General features: G+C 38.0%; 1 protein-coding gene across 2 annotated transcripts in view; it reads right to left on the reverse strand.

Moving 5' to 3' along the window:
• Positions 1 to 11560: 11560 nt before the first annotated feature.
• Positions 11561 to 20494, reverse strand: part of IFT57 (intraflagellar transport 57) — a 72071-nt gene continuing 63137 nt past the window's right edge. The window contains exons 7-11 of one of the 2 annotated variants that reach the window (XM_025377032.1): positions 18854 to 18925; positions 17914 to 18045; positions 16492 to 16554; positions 14418 to 14484; positions 11561 to 13404 (exon numbers count right to left, since the gene is read on the reverse strand). In XM_025377032.1, coding sequence (XP_025232817.1) covers positions 13226 to 13404; positions 14418 to 14484; positions 16492 to 16554; positions 17914 to 18045; positions 18854 to 18925 — 513 coding nt within the window. In that variant the 3' untranslated portion in view covers positions 11561 to 13225. The remainder of the gene's footprint in view (positions 13405 to 14417; positions 14485 to 16491; positions 16555 to 17913; positions 18046 to 18853; positions 18926 to 20494) is intronic. The other variant, XM_025377031.1, reaches the window with a different exon arrangement.

A 20494-nucleotide genomic window follows, 5' to 3' on the forward strand; every position in this document is an offset into this window, starting at 1 on the left:
TACACACTTGAGTGTGTGCATCTTTCTTTATTTACTTACCATTATATCCTTGAGATTGTTCTGTATTGATACATAATTTTATTTATTCTTTTTTTTTTTTTTTTAAAGCTGAGTTATAGTCCATTGTATATATACCACAACGTATTCAACCAATCCCTTATTCAGGGCTGCTTAGTCCATTCCCAGGTGTTTTTTTTTTTTTTGCTATTACAAATATCACTGCAATGAATTTTCTTGTATGATTTTTGTATCTGTAGGATAAAGTTTTCAGAAGTGCAACACTAGTTTTTAGGAAGCCATGCTATCCCACAAATGTCTCAGATGATGGTGACAGAATTCTTGATCAAATGGACCACAACATAGGCATGACACTGCCTATGCTTTCAGTGGTTATTGGGATTGCTAATGCCAGGTGTTTTTGGCCTGCTTTTTAAAAAATGCAGAGAGATTTTGCAGAATGAGAAATAGTGACAAGCGATGGAAGCAGTGAAATTGACACATGTATGCTCACGGTGATGCTGAATGATCAGAGCAGAATCAAATCTAAAATCCCAGTTCTTGTGTGGCCATGGCTCGGATCTCTAAGCTGGCTGTTTTAACTGTGAGGTTTAGGTTTTAATTGCCATAGTATACTAATACATATCTGTGTTTTAGATATTTTTCTAAGAACATTTGAGTACCCAGGCCTATGCATAATGGCTTCTTTGCCCATCTCCCTTTATCATGGCCTTTCATTTTCATCATAGCCTTAGGGCTTTGATCTTATTACTTTTGGTCAGACTCTGATACTGGGGACATCAGGCTGAAATGACAGCACCCCACGTGGTTTATCTCAGCGTTGTTCCTTGTGGGGGAGGGCAAAGCCGAATCAGACATGGGCGATGGTGCTAAAAGCAAACAGTCTCTGATTCCTGAACCCAGACACACAGGGCTCTGCTTCTTCTCACTGCCTATTTCCATCTGAAACGTGAAGATAATGATACATGCCCCACACCCTTTGAGGTTGTGGTGGGGAATATTAATGAGATAAGCTTCAAAATGCAGTTTGAGCCTTCAGGCCTGAGGTCCTTGATAAAAATTGGGTTATAGAATTAGTGATATAAAGGAGCACATTCAAACCATGACCATTTTTCATTAAAGACTACCTTGACAACTGCTTTAAGCCTTTAACTCCAATACAATACCTAGGAACTTTCACTACAGTGCAAATGTATTTGTAATACTCTGCTTTATCTTCTTATGTACTAACTGCCAAAGACAGTGGGTAGTTTATCCATTTAGCAGATATGTTTTAAATGTTCACCTAATTCTGATGGAGTCGTTGGTCTCAGAGAGAGCCTTGGGCTGCCAGCAGGGCAGTCTGCTTTTCTCTGGCTCCACCTCAACCATCTGAATGGCCTTGAGCACTTTAGCTGAGCCTCAGTTTCCTTTTCAGTACATCAGGGTAATCAGAACTTCTGCTCTTTGTGGATGAATGGAAAATTTCAATGAGAATGGATGTACAAGGTTGCTCAGTAGAATAAGGTCCATTAAAAATTAATATTACTATGAACGTCTACACAGGTTACTTTTCAAGTTGAAAAGAAAACTGAGATGTTGGGAAACAGGCCGGTATACTCTAGGTAAAGGCTTCCTATCAACTGAACCACAGACCAGTAACAAATCTAAATTTTCTACTGTGACATAGCAAAATCATGTAGGCCTAATATATATGCATAAAACATGTGTAAAAGATATATGTAAAATATGCACATATGGGTACAAAATATAGGGATAATAGTTCAGTAATAACAGCAACAAAAATCTTTTCAGCCAGTGCACACGGAACTGGCCTCTGCGGGGACTGGCTTTCTGTGCCCTGGAAGAGTTAGGACGTGTCAAAGGGGCCCAGTGTCAAACCCAGGGCCCTGCCGGCATGCATTGCATCCTTAGGGGTAGTCCCATGGCCTTTGGATGGTCTTGGGAGCCTAGTACAGAGTTTTATTATGAGAGCTCTAGGGACTCGATGAGAGGAAAACCACCTGTTGATCTTTTATTTTTCCCACTGAAAGCGGATGGCAACATGGAAGCTGGTGATGCTGGTAGCTATGGTGATGATTAGAGTCCAGCGGGCAATGAGAATTCTCTAGATTCCACTTAAATGCCATCTGGGCAAAGTTGATAATGCAGAAGGGTAAAGCAGGTGAGATAAGGATTCTTATAACCCAGGGTCACTATATTTAGTATTCAGAATTGCTACTGATGGTCTCATTTCAGGAAGACAGTAGGGAGTGGTGAGGACTGAGGTACAATGGAGAACAGTGGTCTGCTTGATCTGATTTTCACAGGTGGGAATGCAGGCTTTGCATTGTGGCATCTTTTGTTTCTTAGGATATCCACAATCTGGATTTTTATGTGAAAGTCTCTTTTATGAATGTTGGTGTGTGTATACACATGCCCATACCTTTACAACCACAGATCATGACATGAGGCAAGCTGGAGTGGTCTCCTCGGGGATCCTTGGGTCCTCTGGTGGTGGAGGGGAGAGGGTGGTACCAGGCCAGGAGTGGAAGATACAATTTTAGCTTAGCACTGCAGCAACATGATCCTGAGTTCCCACTTCCCTTGCTCTCCTGGAGCTCAGCCCAACCTCCAGGGTGGAAGCAGAGAGGCTTCTGGGCCAAGAGGTAAGAATGTGTCACCTTCCTAGGGACTGGCAGCTGAGAAACGCTGCTTTAGAACTGTTTTAGGTTTCCCATTTGGTGTGTCCAATATCACGGGTCCTCTTGGCCGTAGGGAGTTAACATGTGGATAATGGAATTATGCTTTGGATGCCATGTGAGTTTCTAAGATAAACTGTATGAGCTGTATTACAGGAAAGGTGGGTCCATGAAGCGGAACTAATGGTGACTCCAGTAATCATAAACACCAGCTACTTCTAATAAGGGGGAGGGTAACAGGCCAGTGATTCCCACCTTTGCACTTGTAAAATGCACTGCTGGGGTATAATAGCTAAGCAGCAGACATCTTCCACATGATTCTGGGGAACTGGCTTGCTCCAGAATTGGAAGGATAAGCAGCATTAAATGATTCATTATCTTGCTTCTTTCCACTTCCTGGAATGTCCCAAATGGTAAGCAATGGGCAGGAAAGTGTTGGCCAGGGCACAGACTACAACTATGAATTTGGAGATGGCACTTCTCCTCAGTTGATTATTTCAATTTTCTCACCCATAAAAGGGTACAGCCAAAGAGCACCTTTTCAATACACTGTGAAAGCTGATTTGAAAACCAAAGGCTTGATTCTTTTTTTTTCCCTCTCACTGTTAAGCCTGTATGTAGAAATCAATTGCACCCAGTTTAATCAGACTTGTTTCTGTTTTGATGATAAGATCAAAGGACTAATAAATGAAGGCATGTAACCCCCAGGAAGGGGAGAGTGGGCAGTGATGCTGGGGTGGTGAGAATTAATACACATTTGAACACCAAATAGGTGCAGTTACCTACATTATCCCATTGAATTCTCACAACTTCCCCACGAGGGAGGCATCATTACCTTCTTTTTCCAGAGAGGGCAGTTTTCTTTTTGAAGGTTTGTTCCAATTACAAATCAAAACTAAAAATAAATGAGATACACGGGAAATGAGGGAAGAAGAGAGAGGAAATATTGGAAACTACATTCTTCTCCATTGCCTTTAACTTCTCTGATGAATCTTCCTTAGTTTGCTTCCTCTGATCAGTCCTTAAGGGGAAGCATTTCCAAGTCTTGGTCCTTTTCTCAGCCTCTATTGCTGACCCATCTTACCCACTCTGGGATTGAAGCATAGCTTCCAGGTCGATGATTTCCATTTCTAGCTCTGATTCTACCCCAAGCGCCAGAACCATGCCAGCCTGGCCCCCTCCTGGAAGGCTGCCTGAACACATAAATGAGAGGGCTCAACTGCTCATGGCCAACCAGTGTGTGTCAGGCAAGTCCCTCTGGCCTCTCCAGAATCCCAGGAAGTTTAAGACTAAATAGCATCTGCTGAAACCAAAATGTCATGAATATGACTGAAGGGGGCGCCTCTGGATCAGCTCGCCTTTTGGAAAGCTTGTGGGCTGCTGAATGGTTTCTGAGAGCCACATAGAGTTTTCTGATGTCTCAGACTTCTTGGATCCCTTCCAAAAGTAGGGGAATCTCACTCAGTATCCTTACCTACTTGCTAGTTCCCTACCAGCCTCAGGCGCTAGAAAGACCGTATCTTTCTCTCATTCTCTAGGACCTGACATTACTCAAAGTTTAGTATTTGATATTATACCAATACCAACTCTTCTGCCCTGATCCCTGGCTTGCTTGCCCCAGATTGAAACTCTAGGACTGCCACTTCCTCATTCCTAACTGGACGAAATCATGGCATCCTTGGACAGACTTGGTCTTTGCCCTACTGGCCTTCTCTGAAGGAATGGAAGCTTGGCCTATTGCTTCATATTTCATTATAGTGTCTGGTCCGGTTGCCCCACCATTGCTTATTATAAGATATTCCCCTACCAAATGCTCTCTGATGCTATTTGCAACTGACTCATTGAGCATATCCACATGGACATCTCCAATATGCTTCAAATTCAACAAAATTCAAATCTAGTAGGGTCTCCCTCTTGACCCCGAATCAGAAACTTTTTCTGTTTGCATTATGTAGGAAGGGTCAATGGCAGTAGGCACAGAATAGTGTAGTAGTCACCCATAGCTTCCGAAACTTCTTTGCTCTTTTTCCACTGATACTGCTCTGAAAAGTCATGACTGGAGTCCTCTCTTCCACCCTTCACCAGATCCCTCTGCCCTTTTCATATGGGAGAAATTTCTAGCTTTGCTACTGACTAGGTGACTTTGGTCAATTTTTTTTCTTCAAGCTATTGATTTAATACACATACAAAGTTCCTTGCAAAATAGTAGCTGCTCAATAAAGGGTATTTACAATTTTAAAAATTTTACATAGCCAGCTTGACTTACTATTGTCCTCATGTATCATGTACCATTACATTTCTCAGATTGAAGGTTTTATGGCATAATGGATTCATATAAAGTCCACTATTATGTGGCCTTGGGCATGTTACTTATCTTCTCTGGATCTCAGTTTTATATCAGTAGAATGGAAATAATACCTCCCTCAACTGCAGAATAAAAGGTGATCATATAGACAGGATGCTCAGCACAGGGCCTGACACACAGAGTGATAATAATGGTCATCGATACTATCTCAGTGCCTTTGCTCATGTTAGTTCTTCCTCCTGCTGCTTCTCCTCTTTTCCATTTTGAAAAATTCTAAAAGACCTGGCTCAACATATTTTCTCAACTGTGCTCCACTGTGCATAGTTTTGTTATCATATTTTATCGTTTTATGCCTATTTGCGTTGCCCACTTTTCCTGCTTGACTCCTTAGCCTAGCATTCAAAACCCTCCACTTTATCCTTCTTTCTCCCAGTGTTTTCTAATTCTTCCCCTCCACCACCTGATCCCTTGATGCCCTTCCAGACCTCAGGACTTTGTGTCTTTTTCTCTGCCCAGAATGGCCCTTCCCATTTTTCTTTGCTACCAGGATCTTATTCATCCTACAAGGACCAACTCTATTAATTCTTACTCTCCTCCATGTTAGAATTCCTTCTTCACCCCCATTTCAATAATAGTGTGTTTATATCTCTATTATTAAACTCACCACTATAACATTTTAATTATGTACACAAACATTTCCCATTAGACTGTGAGTGTGCAGAGGGAGGGATTGTGCCTTGTTCATTTTTGTTTCCCTCAGTACCTATTACTGTGTTCAAAATATAATGGGTAGCCATCAAATGTTTGTTGTATTTGCATGACATAGATGTACTATGTTACATCTGCCTAAACCAAGAGGCCAGAAATGTGATTAAAAGTGATGCTTCTGGGTCCACAGCCCTCTCTGTAATGCTTGTAGGCCACTGAATGTTTTCCAAGTTCCAAATGAAAAGGTCTAAAATGTATCATAATCTGTCTGAAATAAAATATCTAGTCACAGCTGGGTGCAGTGGCACAAACCTATAATCCCAGTACTTTGGGAGACTGAGGCAGGCTGATTACCTGAGGTCAGGAGTTCGAGATCTGCTGGCAACGTGTTGAAAACCCATCTCTATGAAAAATACAAAAAAATTAGCCAGGTGTGGTGGTGTGCACCTGTAATCCCAGCTACTCGGGAGGCTGAGGCAGGAGAATTGCTTGAACCCAGGAGGCGGAGGTTGCAGTGAGCCAAGATCATGCCATTGCACTCCAGCCTGGGCGACAAGAGCAACACTCCGTCTCAAAATAAATAAATAAATAGTCACAAACATAAGTATAGACTAACACTTAATGACTAATGAAGTTCAGGAAGCATAAGAGAAATTGGGTCATATGTAAGGTAAATAGGTCAGCAAAACAAAGAAAAAACTGTAAACTCTGGCTATGATATCTAGTCCCTGGGTATTATGTAGAATCCTTATTGAAATTTATGGTTGTGGAAAACTGGCCAGTTTCATTTTCAGCATGGTCGGGTCAGGGACATTTCCTCTTATCAATAGGAAGCTGCTATACAATTAAATGGATCAATGATGCAGTGAGCTGAATTAGTTTTTTTATGGTCATATAATGGGACTAGTTGTGCATTCTACATTATTTCAGTTGTACAAACATGATATTTGAATCTATCTTACAGGACGATGCTTGGGCTGCTTTAGCATATTGATTTGAGGAGCAGTAAAAGGAACTGGTGATAGGAAGGCAGTAAAGTAGTATCAATAAAATTGTGCAGGGGATGCACATTTGACACACTGAATAGCTTTATGTAGACTTAATGATTTTTGAGAATAATTTACAAATCTGCTCTAATTCAATTAGTACTATAATAATCTACCTTAAAATATGGTGGGGTATTCTGTTATGTATTTACTGCATTTGGTTCTGGTCTGTGGAACATTATGACACTTGTTATCAGTGGCATGCTGGTAAACTGGCTCTATGTTTTGTTTTGCTTTTTAAAACCCTGATTTCTAGTGTTTTCCTACTTCCATGGTATAAATACAGTACTCTCATAAGGGGCTGGTTTTAAGATACCAACAGTTTAACATCCAGCTTTCGAAGTTTCTGAATATGTGACAGTTTGCTTTTTGGAGATGGTTAAGAGTGGCCTCCAGCACACCACCGAAAGCTATTGTAAATAAGTTAGTCTGCTAACCATTTAAAATCCCAAAAGTTTAGGACTAAAAGCATTCAGAATATTCTAGACCTACCCCTACCTTTGTAGGAAAAAAAGATTAAATTGAAGAATAGTGACATCCTAAAAGTCATGCAGAAAGTTAGCTTGTGATATGAGAAATAGATATTTGGTCTTTGTTCCAAGTTTCTGCTACAAAACTCCTAAAACCCTTGTATTTTCCTGAGTGATAGGGATTAAAGGAGCATCAGTTGTTATTCATAATAAGCCTCTTTCAAGCATACTTGAGTTTAGGCTGATGAGGTAGCTCTTGGAGGATAGTGGGTTGAAGAACCATGTGATTAGACAGTAGGAACTTCTGCACCACCCTCTGACCTCTGGGGAGAGGAGAGGGCCTGGAGATTGAGTTCAATCATCAAAGGCCAATAATTTAATCAGTCATCCCTATGTCATGGATCCTCCATAAAAACTAAAGGATTTCAGAGAGCTTTCAGGATGGTGAACGCATGGAGGTGCTGGGACAGTGGCATGGAAACTTCATATTCCTTCTAATACCTTCCCCCATGTCCCTCTCATCTGGCTGTTCATTTGTATCATATAAACTGTCAAACATAGGTAAAGTGTTTTCCTGAGTTCTATCAGCTGTTACAGAAAATGCTCAAACCTGAGGAGGTGGTCATGGGAATCCCCAGCTTACAGCCAGTTGTTCAGAAGTGTAGGAGCCCTTGACTTGTGATTGGCATCTAAAGTGTCTTGCGGGATTGAGCTCTTAATCAGTCGGGTCTGTGCTAACACTGGATGTTTAGTATCAGAAATGAATTGTTGGATGCTCAGTTGGTATTCAAAGAGCTGGAGAATTAGTTGTTGGTGTGAAAAAAAACCTCACACATTTGGCGTCAGAAGTGCTGTGAGTACAAAGAAAAGGTGTCTTTTTTTTTTTTTTTTTTTCCTGTTTACTAGCAAATTTGGGATTGGAATCAAGGTGTCTGGATTCCCAGTGTATTCTATACACAAATCTTCACATAGGGAGGATAAAAGTCACTGGACATGAATGAAAACATGACTGTATAATCTTGACTTGAAATATGGATGGGACAAGGTGGGTGACAGGAGCTGTGGTCATGAAGTTCTCACAGGGTTGCTCCAAACTACACTGAAAACCATTTAGGAAACCATGCAATTGGTTACCCTGCTCTTTGGTTTTCTGATTTAAGTGATGGTTTTTAATATCAGTATGTCCTAAAGTCCAGTGTGTATTAAGTCATCTAGGGTATTTATTAAAAATCTGCCAAGGCAGGGCTAATGTTAAGGCAATCCACAGGCCACACTGAGAATCCCTAGTTCAGATCCTCTTTAAAGACCCCTTCTGAGCTAAGATGCTTTGTTTACACAGAGCCAGGGAAAAATTCTAGATTGATGGCTCCCTAAAGTGGTTCTTAAGCAAGCTGCATCAAAGGCACATGAGAAACTTTTTAAAATTTCTGACCCCACCCCCCTCATTTCTACCCAAGCCGATGAAATAAAAATTGAGGGGAAGGGAGCTGAGAAATTGTATATGAGGGACTTGAGCATATATGCATTTCAGTATCCTCCGGGGGTCCTGGAACCAATCTTCCAAGGACACTGAGAGGCGACTGTATATATTTGTAAAAAATAATGGGACATTTGCTGATTGCAGATTCACAGCGTAGATAGGAAATTGTGAAGAAAATGAAACAATTCTCAAATTTCCTTGATTACACAAACTTTTGTTTTTGCGTAAAACTCATGGGAAGTGCCGACCTAGATAAATTAGAGGGCAGTAGAAAAATACTTCCTTAGAATTGTCAAAAAATTGTTCTACTTGGCCAGCAAACCAATGACTATAAAATTATTAAAGTTGTGTTCAATGTACCACAGAATTTTATTGCGAGTGAAATCCTATTTCAATAAGTTGATTAGCTATTTGATTCAGGGACAGACTGACTTCCATATAGAGCACATAATCTTTAAGAACTATCATTTTTTAAACTATTATTTTGAAATAATTTCAGATTTATAGAAAAGTTTTTAAAAGTACAGTTCAGTATTTCCTTCTCCCACATTCCCAAAATGTTAGCAATTTCCCACATTTTTTCACTATCTTTATCTCTGTATATGTATGAATATACAAACACACATACCTTTTTTTTTCCTGAACCATTTGAGAGTAAGTTGGTGACAGGGTGCCTCTTTAGAATCAAATAGATGTGTGTATTGTTAAAAGTATATTCTCCTTTGGGAGGCCGAGACGGGCAGATCACGAGGTCAGGAGATCGAGACCATCGTGGCTAACACGGTGAAACCCCGTCTCTACTAAAAAATACTAAAAACTAGCCGGGCGAGGTGGCGGGCGCCTGTAGTCCCAGCTACTCGGGAGGCTGAGGCAGGAGAATGGCGTAAACCCGGGAGGCGGAGCTTGCAGTGAGCCGAGATCCTGCCACTGCACTCCAGCCTGGGCGACAGAGCGCGACTCCGTCTCAAAAAAAAAAAAAAAAAAAAAAAAAAAGTATATTCTCTTATGTACAGCATAAATATCAAGAAATTAACATTAATACTATTATCCAATCCACAGGTTGTCTTCAAAGTTTTCCTGTTGCACCAGTAATTTCCTTTATACCAGGGGTCCCCAACTCCTGAGGCCATGCACCAGTCCCAGTCCCAGTTCCTGGCCTGTTAGGAACTGGACCTCACAGCAGGAGGTGAGCAGCGGGCCAGCCAGCAATGCCGCCTGAGCTCTTCCTCCTGTCAGATCAGCAGCATTAGATGATTAGATTCTCATAGGACTGGGAACCGTATTGTGAACTGCACACGCGAAGAATCCAGCTTGTGTGCTCCTTATGAGAATCTGACTAATGCCTGACGATCTAAGGTGGAACAGTTTCATCCCGGAATCATCCCCGTCCCCTTGCCCCTGGTCAGTGGAAAAACGGTCTTGCACAAAAGGGGTCCCTGGTGCCAAAAAAGTTGGGGACGACTGCTTTATTATATATGTATAATATATATGTGTGTGCATGCACATATATATGCTATATATTATATATACACATATACACAGACACATTAAAAATATTCATATGTATATATTTTTTCCTTTCCTGGCCCAGGGTCCAATCTGGAATCTCCTCTTGCATCTAGCTGTCTTATCTCTTTAGTCTCCTTTGCTCCGGAACTGTTCCTTAGTATTTGTTTTTCATGACATTTTTTGAGGAATATAGGCTATTTTGTACAAATCCCTCAGTTTGGATTCATCTGATGTTTCATGAGTAGATTCAAGTTACGCATTTTCAGCAGGAACCATGTAAGTGTGTGCTCTTCTCAGCAGGCCTTTGGTCTCTATTTGTCCCATTACTAGTGATGTTAACTATTATCACCTAAAGTGGTATCTACCAGGTTTCTATACTATAAACAACTTTTTCCTTGTAAAGTGTCTTACATAATTCAAGACTATGTAAATATCCTGTTTCTATCAAACTTTCACCTACTAATTTTAGCATCCATTGATGAGTCTTGCCCTAAACAATTACTACCATGGTAGATGCCATGTGGTTATTTTCTAAATCCAGCATTCCTTTTACATGACCAGGAAGACCTTTCTCACCTCTCCATTTATTCATTCATTCATTTATATCTGTGTGGACTCGTGGTTTCTTATTCCATGTGTTACTATTCATTACTATGACGATTGACTTTGATGCTCAAATTGTCCCAGATTGGCCGATGGTAAACCCTCAATCTGCTGTGTCCTTTAGATATTTCCCATCATTATTTGAGTACTTCCTTTCTGGCAGAGAAAGTATTTTAGACTCACCTTGTGCTTTTCCTGTTGCAACCCAGGAATCAGAAATCTAAGACCTCCTTTTTTTTTTTTTTTTAAAGAAGAGAATTTAGATATCAAGATCTGAGTGTCCACAGTTGTAGTTGGGCTGTCACTGCTACTAGGCTCCCTCAGAGGACAGAACTAGGAAATGTGTGTATGTGTGTGTGTGTGCCTGTATTTCTACATTTTAAATATTTCTATATTTCTATTAATCCATACATACTTTAAAAAACCCATGAATTCATATTGATACTTCTAATTCTAATCCAATACCATAGGAAAAGAACTCATTGTTTTTAATCACTCTCTTGAAACTATACCAAGCATGCAGGCTTAATGTCATTAAACTCTTCATGCTATAGAATAAGAGCTAGAAGGTATCTTGGATCCACATAGTACCAGTCATCTACTCATCCATTTACTAACTTAATACATTTACTAGACACTTTCTATGTGCTGGGCACCTGGCAAGGAATATGGAAATAAAAGATTTTGTACTATCCTAAAGTAGCTCAATTCATTAGGTAGGACAGAAGAAAATAACAATATAGTATAATAAGCTCTTTATTCAAGGTATGCACCGTGTTCTATAGGAAGAGAGGAGGAGCATAGAGGCCAACCTGAGTTAACTGAAACATTTCAGAGAAGGAGGTAAAAATAGGAGGCTTATACTACTCATTGGAAGAATTTTTAGATTTTTACATGTTTGCATAAATAAAGGGTGTACTTTGCTTCTGATAGAAATGCATTTTAAGGAAAGTTCTGATTATCTAAAAGTGTTCTCTGCGTTGATTGAATTCATCAAAAAAACTGCTCAGCCATGACAACAGTCATGCAAATAAATTCCCAGGACCAAAAGTTATGTTTCAGTTTTTGTACTAGACTCCTCCCAAAGACCATACAGGAAAAAAGCAACTTCAGATTTTTAAAAATGCTTATTTTCCCATGGTGGGTTTTCTGCCTTCTTTTTTTTTTTTTCTTAACAAATTAAATACACTGGCTTATTTGTCATTGTATTGATGGTCATCCTCTTGCGTAGTTTATATACACTAACTTTCTCCTATCTAAACTTATCTTAAACTAAAGAGAGGTCTAGTAAGGAAAGGGAAAGATTCATGTATGTGAGCATGTTGCAGGATACATCTAGAAAGTAAAAGCTAAGAAAAAAATAATAATATTCAGTGGAGAAAAGTATTAGGGTAAAAAATAACTTTTTAAAATTATTTTTGTTGTCCTAAAGCATTCTTATCAAATTTTACTACCACTGCTTTTGAAAATTATTTAAAAAAAATAATGCAAGCTGTCTCCTGCTTTGTATTCCCCTGGCCAGTTTTCCCCAGTGCTGTCTGGCACTCTAATGCTGCTTTTTTCACCAATTTAGAAATCCTAGCCTAGAAAGTTGCTTAGGAAGATGCATAAGTAAAGATCATCAGTACTAGAGGCTGATCTTCATGCGACCTGTCGTCGTTCCTTCTTCTACAAAATGGTTCCCTAGTATAGCTGATACCACAGAAAAAGGTAGAAATTGAGACATGCATATGCACCTTCTCTTCATTCTAAGACCAGAATCAAACACGACTGACTTATCATCATTCATTTATCCTTTTATTTAGTGGCCTTAGATCCTAGAAGATAGATTCCCTATAAAATCATTTTAGCCATGAAATATTCATAAGAAATAAACTTCAAATGTTAATGAGGATACTGAAGTTTTTTTTAACCTAAAAAAAGTGGCAATTTTAGGTAGCCATAAAGCTGAGGCAAAGGTAGTTTGGGTTCTTGGAAAGAATCCTGCCTACCCATCTTTAGTGGCCTCTGGGCACAAAGCACTTATGATCACTGCAGAGGCGGAGCGATGCAAAGGACTGTGTCAGCAGTCCATGTTGTGACAGCAGCAGCATCTACAGAAAACATAGGTCATATACCTTGGCTTACACAAGGAATGCTGAGAAAAATGAGCCACCAGGTGGGAGCTTTAACATAGGAATGATTAGTAAAAGCTCCTTAGAAAGTGAGAATTTGTAATTACTTTATTAAACATTACATTCAGTGTAAAGGCTTTAACCATCATAATCACCATGATATAATATGTGAGTATGTACATGTAAAAAAAAACCTATTGAACATAAAATTATGTTTTGAAATCTATGCAACACGAAACATAGTCTGATATAAAAAACCCAACTAATCAGAAACATGAAAACCAGTACGTTTTAATAAAAGCCTGTTGCTGGTTCTGGAATAACTGTGGCATGCATGTTCCTAGTCATGTTGGACTTCTCCTTCAGCTTTGATTGGAGTAGTGTGTGTTCCACAATGCCAATTCTAATGTCCATCTCTACAGTTTCTTGTTTCAGTTTTGTTAAGCTCTGTTTAATCTTCACCAAAGGAGCTGCAGAATGAAAATAACATGAAATGAAAATGTTCATTTGGAGTATCAGTGTATTACAGAATTGTATGACATTTTCCTCACTTTGTCTTAAGCCAAAAATAGGGTTAAAAACATAGCCAAAAACTTACTGACATTCACACAGTTTTGCTGTGGCATTTTAAGCACCTGAGATTTTTTAGGATGAAAAATGATGTAGTATTTGATGTACTGAGACTAAACTTTCTTCCTTTTCTAGGGGAAGAGCTGCTAAACAGGTGTTTAAGGATGTGTTCAAGATGATTTTATGAGCTAGTATATTTGTCTGTAGGAAAAGGAAATACAAAGAGGGAAAAGGGGAAGAGAGAATTATCTTTGAGATGTAGATAATGGGCCCACTTAAAACATATTGCAAAAAAAAAAAAAAAAATTCCTAAACATTCCCTTTTGCAAGATCATTCGGTATATATCAATAGAACTCTAGAAAATTTTTCTAGGGCATAGAAAAGCCTTCAGCAATCACTACTGGCCCATATCAAAGTAACCTGCTCACAATGGAGGATGATTACCAGAGGATGATTAATTCTTCTCTATTTGACCCCTGCCCAGTCAGTTCTACTGGGGAGGAGGGAAAATAAATTAAGGGTTATCACATCACTGCCTTAGTGTCATTTGGGCATATACTTAGTGCCCTTTTGTACATAAAATAGAAAAAGTGAAGCTCATTTGATGAAAACAGAACACAATATTATTTTTTAAATTGGCATAACAAAGTACATATTTAAATACTTCCCACTCTTTGAATCAATAGTTTGAATTTTTAAAACCTCTAAATTATAGTGAAAAAGCCTACCCTTCTCAGCTGATTTGTAAGACAAACAGTACGCTGATTATCAGACATTTTTGCACAATGAATCTCTCTTCAAATAAGCAACAAATAATTTGTTTTATATATTAATACTATTTTGTTAAGTAGGTGTCTTGAAGAGCTATTTTTCTCTTGCTCAGTTTTTTCCCTAAAATGAGCATGTACTTACCACCATCAGTCATGCTGCTGCCCTTTTCTTCCATTTCTTGTTTTACCTTTTCTAATTCTTCCATAACCTTTCATGAAAACAAGTTTTCATAAGCATTACATTTTAATAAATTTTCAAAATTTTTGAATTATGTATTAAGAAAATGTAATTTAGATATTAGCCACACATATAGAAAAATACAGACATTAGGAATATTTTGGACATAATTCAAATAAGATAAAATATGCAGATATACAAAGCTTTTCAGTTTTTCAGAATGCTCCTAATGATAAACTTCACCAAATGGCCGCCACGTCCGTTTTCTCATGTTGCAATATACTAAACACAATCAAAGTTGTTTCAGTCACTAGACACTCAAACCTCGCAATTATCTCATCGCATATACTTTGAAATTCTCTAACAATTGGTTATTAATTAAAATAGTATAAACATCCTAAAGAGATTTTAGATTTCTAAAGGTTTTCTGGTATCTTTCTTAATATTATAGTTCTTAAGACATTATGTCACTTTTTCCTCTATAGGACACTAAAAAATGTTTATATCGGCCGGGTGCAGTGGCTCACGCCTGTAATCCCAGCACTTTGGGAGGCCGAGGCGGGCGGATCACAAGGTCAGGAAATCAAGAACATCCTGACTAACACGGTGAAACCCCGTCTCTACTAAAAATACAAAAAATTAGCCCAGCGCGGAGGCGGGCGCCTGTAGTCCCAGCTACTGGGGAGGCTGAGGCAAGAAAATGGCGGGAACCCGGGAGGCGGAGCTTGCAGTGAGCCAAGATCGCGCTACTGCACTCCAGCCTGGGTGACAGAGCGAGACTCCACCTCAAAAAAAATTAAAAAAAAATGTTTATATCATATGGCTATGTATAAGAATATTCTTATTGCTTTATCCAAATCATGAACTCCAAACTCCAGGAGGCATACTTTGCTGTCACACTTGCTCCTATCTGCACTCTATTTGGCGATTACACTACCATAGCCTCTATTATTAGCAAAATTCCAAACCAGCATTAATATAAGTAGAAAATGCCATCTTTAAGAAATTGAAACATTTTACATGATCTACAACTAAGCTATAATTATTGTGACTTAGTAGGCTTTATTTTTATCATACTGGTGAGTAAAACTTTCCCTGGGAATAAAGTGCTCATCCAAGTAAAGCAAATTAATTTTTTCAGGCACCTGAAACGTTACAACTGGGGATAACTATCTACTCCAAAAGAAGTAAATGGTTCCCTGGACTCCCTTCAAGTGTTAATTTACCTAACATAAGTGAATACTTTACTTCTACATACCGTTTTATTTGCTTAGAAGCACCACAGGATTAGAGTCTAAATATTTCTAATGTAATATTTTTAGTGTTTTAAAATAACTTGATTCCTCAAATAATTTCTATAAAAAAGGCTTAATTCTTTCCTGTCAAAACAGTAAAGTTTGTTCCAATTATACTGGATTGTAACCAAAGATCATCTTGGATTTTAGTCCCAAATAAACTACTGACCTTTTTCCAAGGTTTTTTCCTCCTTTGGCTCTTCATTGAAAAATGGGAATATATATCAGGTCCTGCCTCTCTTGCAAGATCATAAAAATAAATGCAACTATTTATTTTTATGCAAATATCCTAAAGGAGGAGGTTATAAGCCACTCCCAATTGTGGACAGAGAAATACACTCAGGATCACACACAAGTTATCAATAACAGTCACTAAAAATAAACCTTATATCTTGCAGACTAATGTTAAAATTTGTTATAGATTCCTTAAGTCAGTGCTTTACCTATTCATCTCCATGTTAATAATAATTATTACGTAAAAATGTTGAGGAAAATTATAAGTGTGCTAATATTGTGAGCAGGTTTTTTGTTGAATTTAATACAGAAACTTCAGGCATCTTGTGGAAACAAGAAATGTATCAATTATTGATTCAGTGATAGGAAAATTAGGGATTATCTCCTAAAGAAAATGATTTAAAGGCACAGAAAGCAACTGAAATTAGCAGTGTTAAACCATCTGTAGGTTCTCAATGGCTGGGGCCCGGCTGACAGGTGAGAAGCAGGGCAAAAGCATTGGTGTGTACCTCAGAGAGGAGTCTGGTTCTTTCCGTTACTCCTCCGTTTCCCTGTTGGTATCGCTCCTTTGCCTGAAAGGAAAAACATTTTGTTTAATGGCAAATACAAAGCAGCAGAAGATTAAATATGACTGACCTCTTTGTGTCTGCAATTTCTGCATGTCATTTTATGACAACCCCCTCCTTGTTTGTGAATACATTTGTGAAAGTGACATTTAACTGTAGTTGTTTTATGTCCCTAATAGGCACCATGTATTTAACTAAAGCACTACAAAATGATGAACTACCTTAACCTTCATAAACTGACTGTGTACTTCGCATGGGCATGGTTCACAATGAAAACTGTCCTTGGTCATTCCTAAACAGTTTAGGAGAGCGGCTCTTGGTCAATCTAATTTGCATGCTATGCAGAGAAAATCAGTTCTAAAACAAAAAATCAATCAAAGTAGAGCACGAAGCTCAGCAATTAATAAGGATTAACATGCAGTAAGACAGTACAATCAATTGGAGTATGTTAGAAACAAACAATTATACAATATTAATATTAGACAAATATATGGTGGCTTCAATCAGAGAGTTTTACATTATTTCGATAGTTAAAATATTCATAAGTAATTGTGTATATGAGGGAATACATTAAACAAATAATTTTATCGAAAAGTATAGATTTCTATTTGGTCTTTGAGAACTTCTGAAAGTATAGAGGTATCTCAAATTTATTTCTACTTTTTTCTCTTTCTCAACTTTGTCTGCTAAAGACAAAAAATATGCCTTCAACTGATGTTTACAAGTGTCCTTACTAGTCTTCTTTAACATCAGAAAACAGAGGGCATAAATCCCAAAGGAAAGCTTTTAGATCCCTACTGCTGGGACAAAGAACTGGTGCTTTCAAAGTCTAGTGATTTTATTTTTTGGTTAAAATTCTAAAACTTTGAAAGAATGAAAAATTTGTCTTATTTTATTAATTAAACTGCTTGTCTCTGAATGTGTCTTGCTTTCACATTCCTTATTATGTGGTTGTAAGCCAGAATGGCAAGGACTGTCTTCTTCCTTTGACACATGTAAATGCATACTATTCTTCCTCCTGTGCCAATGGTAAATTAACAACAGACTTAGAAACAAAACCAGGTGTCCTGATACTCTGTTCCTAGTTTTCAGTTTTAAGCTATGTTCCCACAATAGCATATGCCTTCATTTACTTAAATCAAATGAAGACGTGCATTTAAAGGCTTCTAGGAGAAAACAACTTCTATTACATGTAAAATGGAAGTAAGTTCACTTGGCTCTCTTGGCTTCCTAAAGTGGGCAGAAAATTGATGTTTTGCTGTTTATGAAAAGCATTTCATGATTCTCAAATGAACAGTATTGTGTCAAGTTTAGGGTTTAGGGTTGTTAACTTGAATAAATCCCTAGAAATAATTCTTAAATTACCTCACTCAGTTGGGCTTGAGCTGCACGATATTCTTGAACCAAATTCTCAAGCTGATTGTTGATGTACTTTTCTCGGCTGCCGATCTTTTCCAAAGTCCTAGTAATTTCATTATGGAGTTTGTCCAAAAATCCCTAGAAATTTCATGGAATTTTCAAACAGAAGAACTCACAAACATATTTTTTCAAAAATAGTTAAAAATGGGTTAAATCTCAATCTATTCTACAAATAATCAACTACATGTGCAAAAGAAGACACCTTGAAATTTTCAATAGCATAAAATGTCTGTGATGAGAAATATTTTAATCACACTTAGAGGAATTTTAGAATAAAAACGCACCTGGACTGGAATTAGTCAATTCATTTGTCATTATACATACTATAAAATTTATGTGACTATAATTAGCATTATATAATGTTCACAATCAAAGTAGGTAAGGGAATAACATGAGTTTCCTATAGCACAATTCAAGGGGGACTGAAATATTCCAGATGGAAATAGATCCCTAAGCCTATAGCTCTAGCCTGGGACACATAACTTCTCAGTCTAGCTTTGCTTCTTTGTGACATTCTCCAAAGTCCCTATTTCTGGCAGGGCAACAAGCCTGTGGAGGCTGTAAGTTCTAGACATTGCTGGCCTGGTGTTCTCTCCTCCCTTAAGATTCAGAGAGGAAAGAATGATGAAATGTTTCTAATATATGTATTATCTATATATTATACATATATATCTTATATATACACATATATAGCTCTTATTAACATGTAAGTTAGCTTTCTTTAGTTGGCTTAAATGTAAGGTCAGTTCAAATGTAATACGGTACATTCAATTAGTAAGTTTCTTAAAGGCAAAAATTGTGTCTTTTTCTTCTTTCATGTTCTCTTATAACAGGTGTTCCACAGATGAGTAAATGTACATTGATTCACCTAAAGTAATTCATATACCTTGGTCTCCTTTAGAGCAGATTCAATTCCACTTTTGTGCTGGTGCATTTGGTCAACATGGATTCTCCAATCCTACAGGCATAGAGAACACAGAAATAATGTAAAAAATACTACATTTCTTTCTTTCCCCTACTTCTTGTGAAGTTGTAACCTTTAATTACTTTGGTTCCTGCCCTATTTCAGGTGGGACAGTCCTATTTATAGCTTCCAATCAGATTATAAAGAAATATGTGTAGAGCACTTTAGGATAAAAGGTTCTAAATAAATGTAAATTATTTTACATGTTCACAGAGTGATGTCTGACAATTTAAATATAAATTATTCCTGCACTGCTGGTGGTTAATATTTATGACTACCCATCAAAATGAAAAAAAAAATTCTAATTACTAGAAAAGAACTACTTGTTTAAGCAGTTACAATTCCGTTTGCCAAAAGCAATTCTGAACTCAAATATCATATATCAAAGATTAGTTTGTCCCTTGGAAATGAAAATGGGGCCCTCATCTTCATGAAGCCTTTTGAGTCTCTTTCTTAATAAAGGAAGTTTATAATAATTACTGGAGTTCATGTATTTTAAAATATCATCTATTACTATTAGACTGATCTGAATTAGTGTGCAAATTCAGATCAACATTTGATTGAAATCTACATCAACATTTTGATTTCCTACAAAATATATTTAAAATATTTCAGTTTACTACAAAGTAATAATTTTTTATTTTATTTTATTCTACTTTAAGTTCTGGGATACATGTGCTGAATGTGCAGGTTTGTTACACAGCTATACATGTGCCATGGTGGTTCGCTGCACCCATCAACCTGTCATCTAGGTTTTAAGCCCTGCATGCATTAGGTATTTGTCCTACTGCTCTCCCTCCCTGTCCCCCATCTCCCAACAGGTCTCGGTGTGTGATGTTCCCCTCCCTGTGTCCATGTGTTCTCAGTGTTCAACTCCCACTTATGAGTGAGAACATGCGGTGTTTGGTTTTCTGTTCCTGTGTTAGTTTGCTGAGAATGATGGCTCCCAGCTTCATCCATGTCCCTGCAAAGGACAGGAACTCATTCTTTTTTATGACTGCATGGTATTCCACGGTGTATATTTTCTTTATCCAGTCTATCACTGATGCAGATTTGGGTTGGTTCCAAGTCTTTGCTATTGTAAATAGTGCTGCAATAAACATATATGTGCATGTGTCTTTATAGCAAAATGACTTATAGTCCTTTGGGTATATACCCAGTAATGGGATTGCTGGGTCAAATGGTATTTCTGGTTCTAGATCCTTGAGGAATTGCCACACTGTCTTCCACAATGGTTGAACAAATTTACACTCCCACCAACAGTGTAAAAGTGTTCCTATTCTCCACATCCTCTCCAGCATGTGTTGTTTCCAGACTTTTTTGATTACCACTCTAACTGGCATGAGATGGTATCTCATTGTGGTTTTGATTTGCATTGCTCTAATGAACAGTGGTGATGAGCTTTTTTTCATGTTTTTTGGCCACATACATGTCTTCTTTAGAGAAGTGTCAGTTCATATCCTTTGCACACTTTTTGATGTTTTTTTTTCCTTGAAATTTGTCTAAGCTCCTTGTAGATTCTGGATACCAGACTTTTGTCAGATGGATAGATTGCAAAAATTT

Source organism: Theropithecus gelada, chromosome 2 (assembly GCF_003255815.1).
Source record: "Theropithecus gelada isolate Dixy chromosome 2, Tgel_1.0, whole genome shotgun sequence".
Taxonomy (NCBI): Eukaryota; Metazoa; Chordata; class Mammalia; order Primates; family Cercopithecidae; genus Theropithecus; species Theropithecus gelada.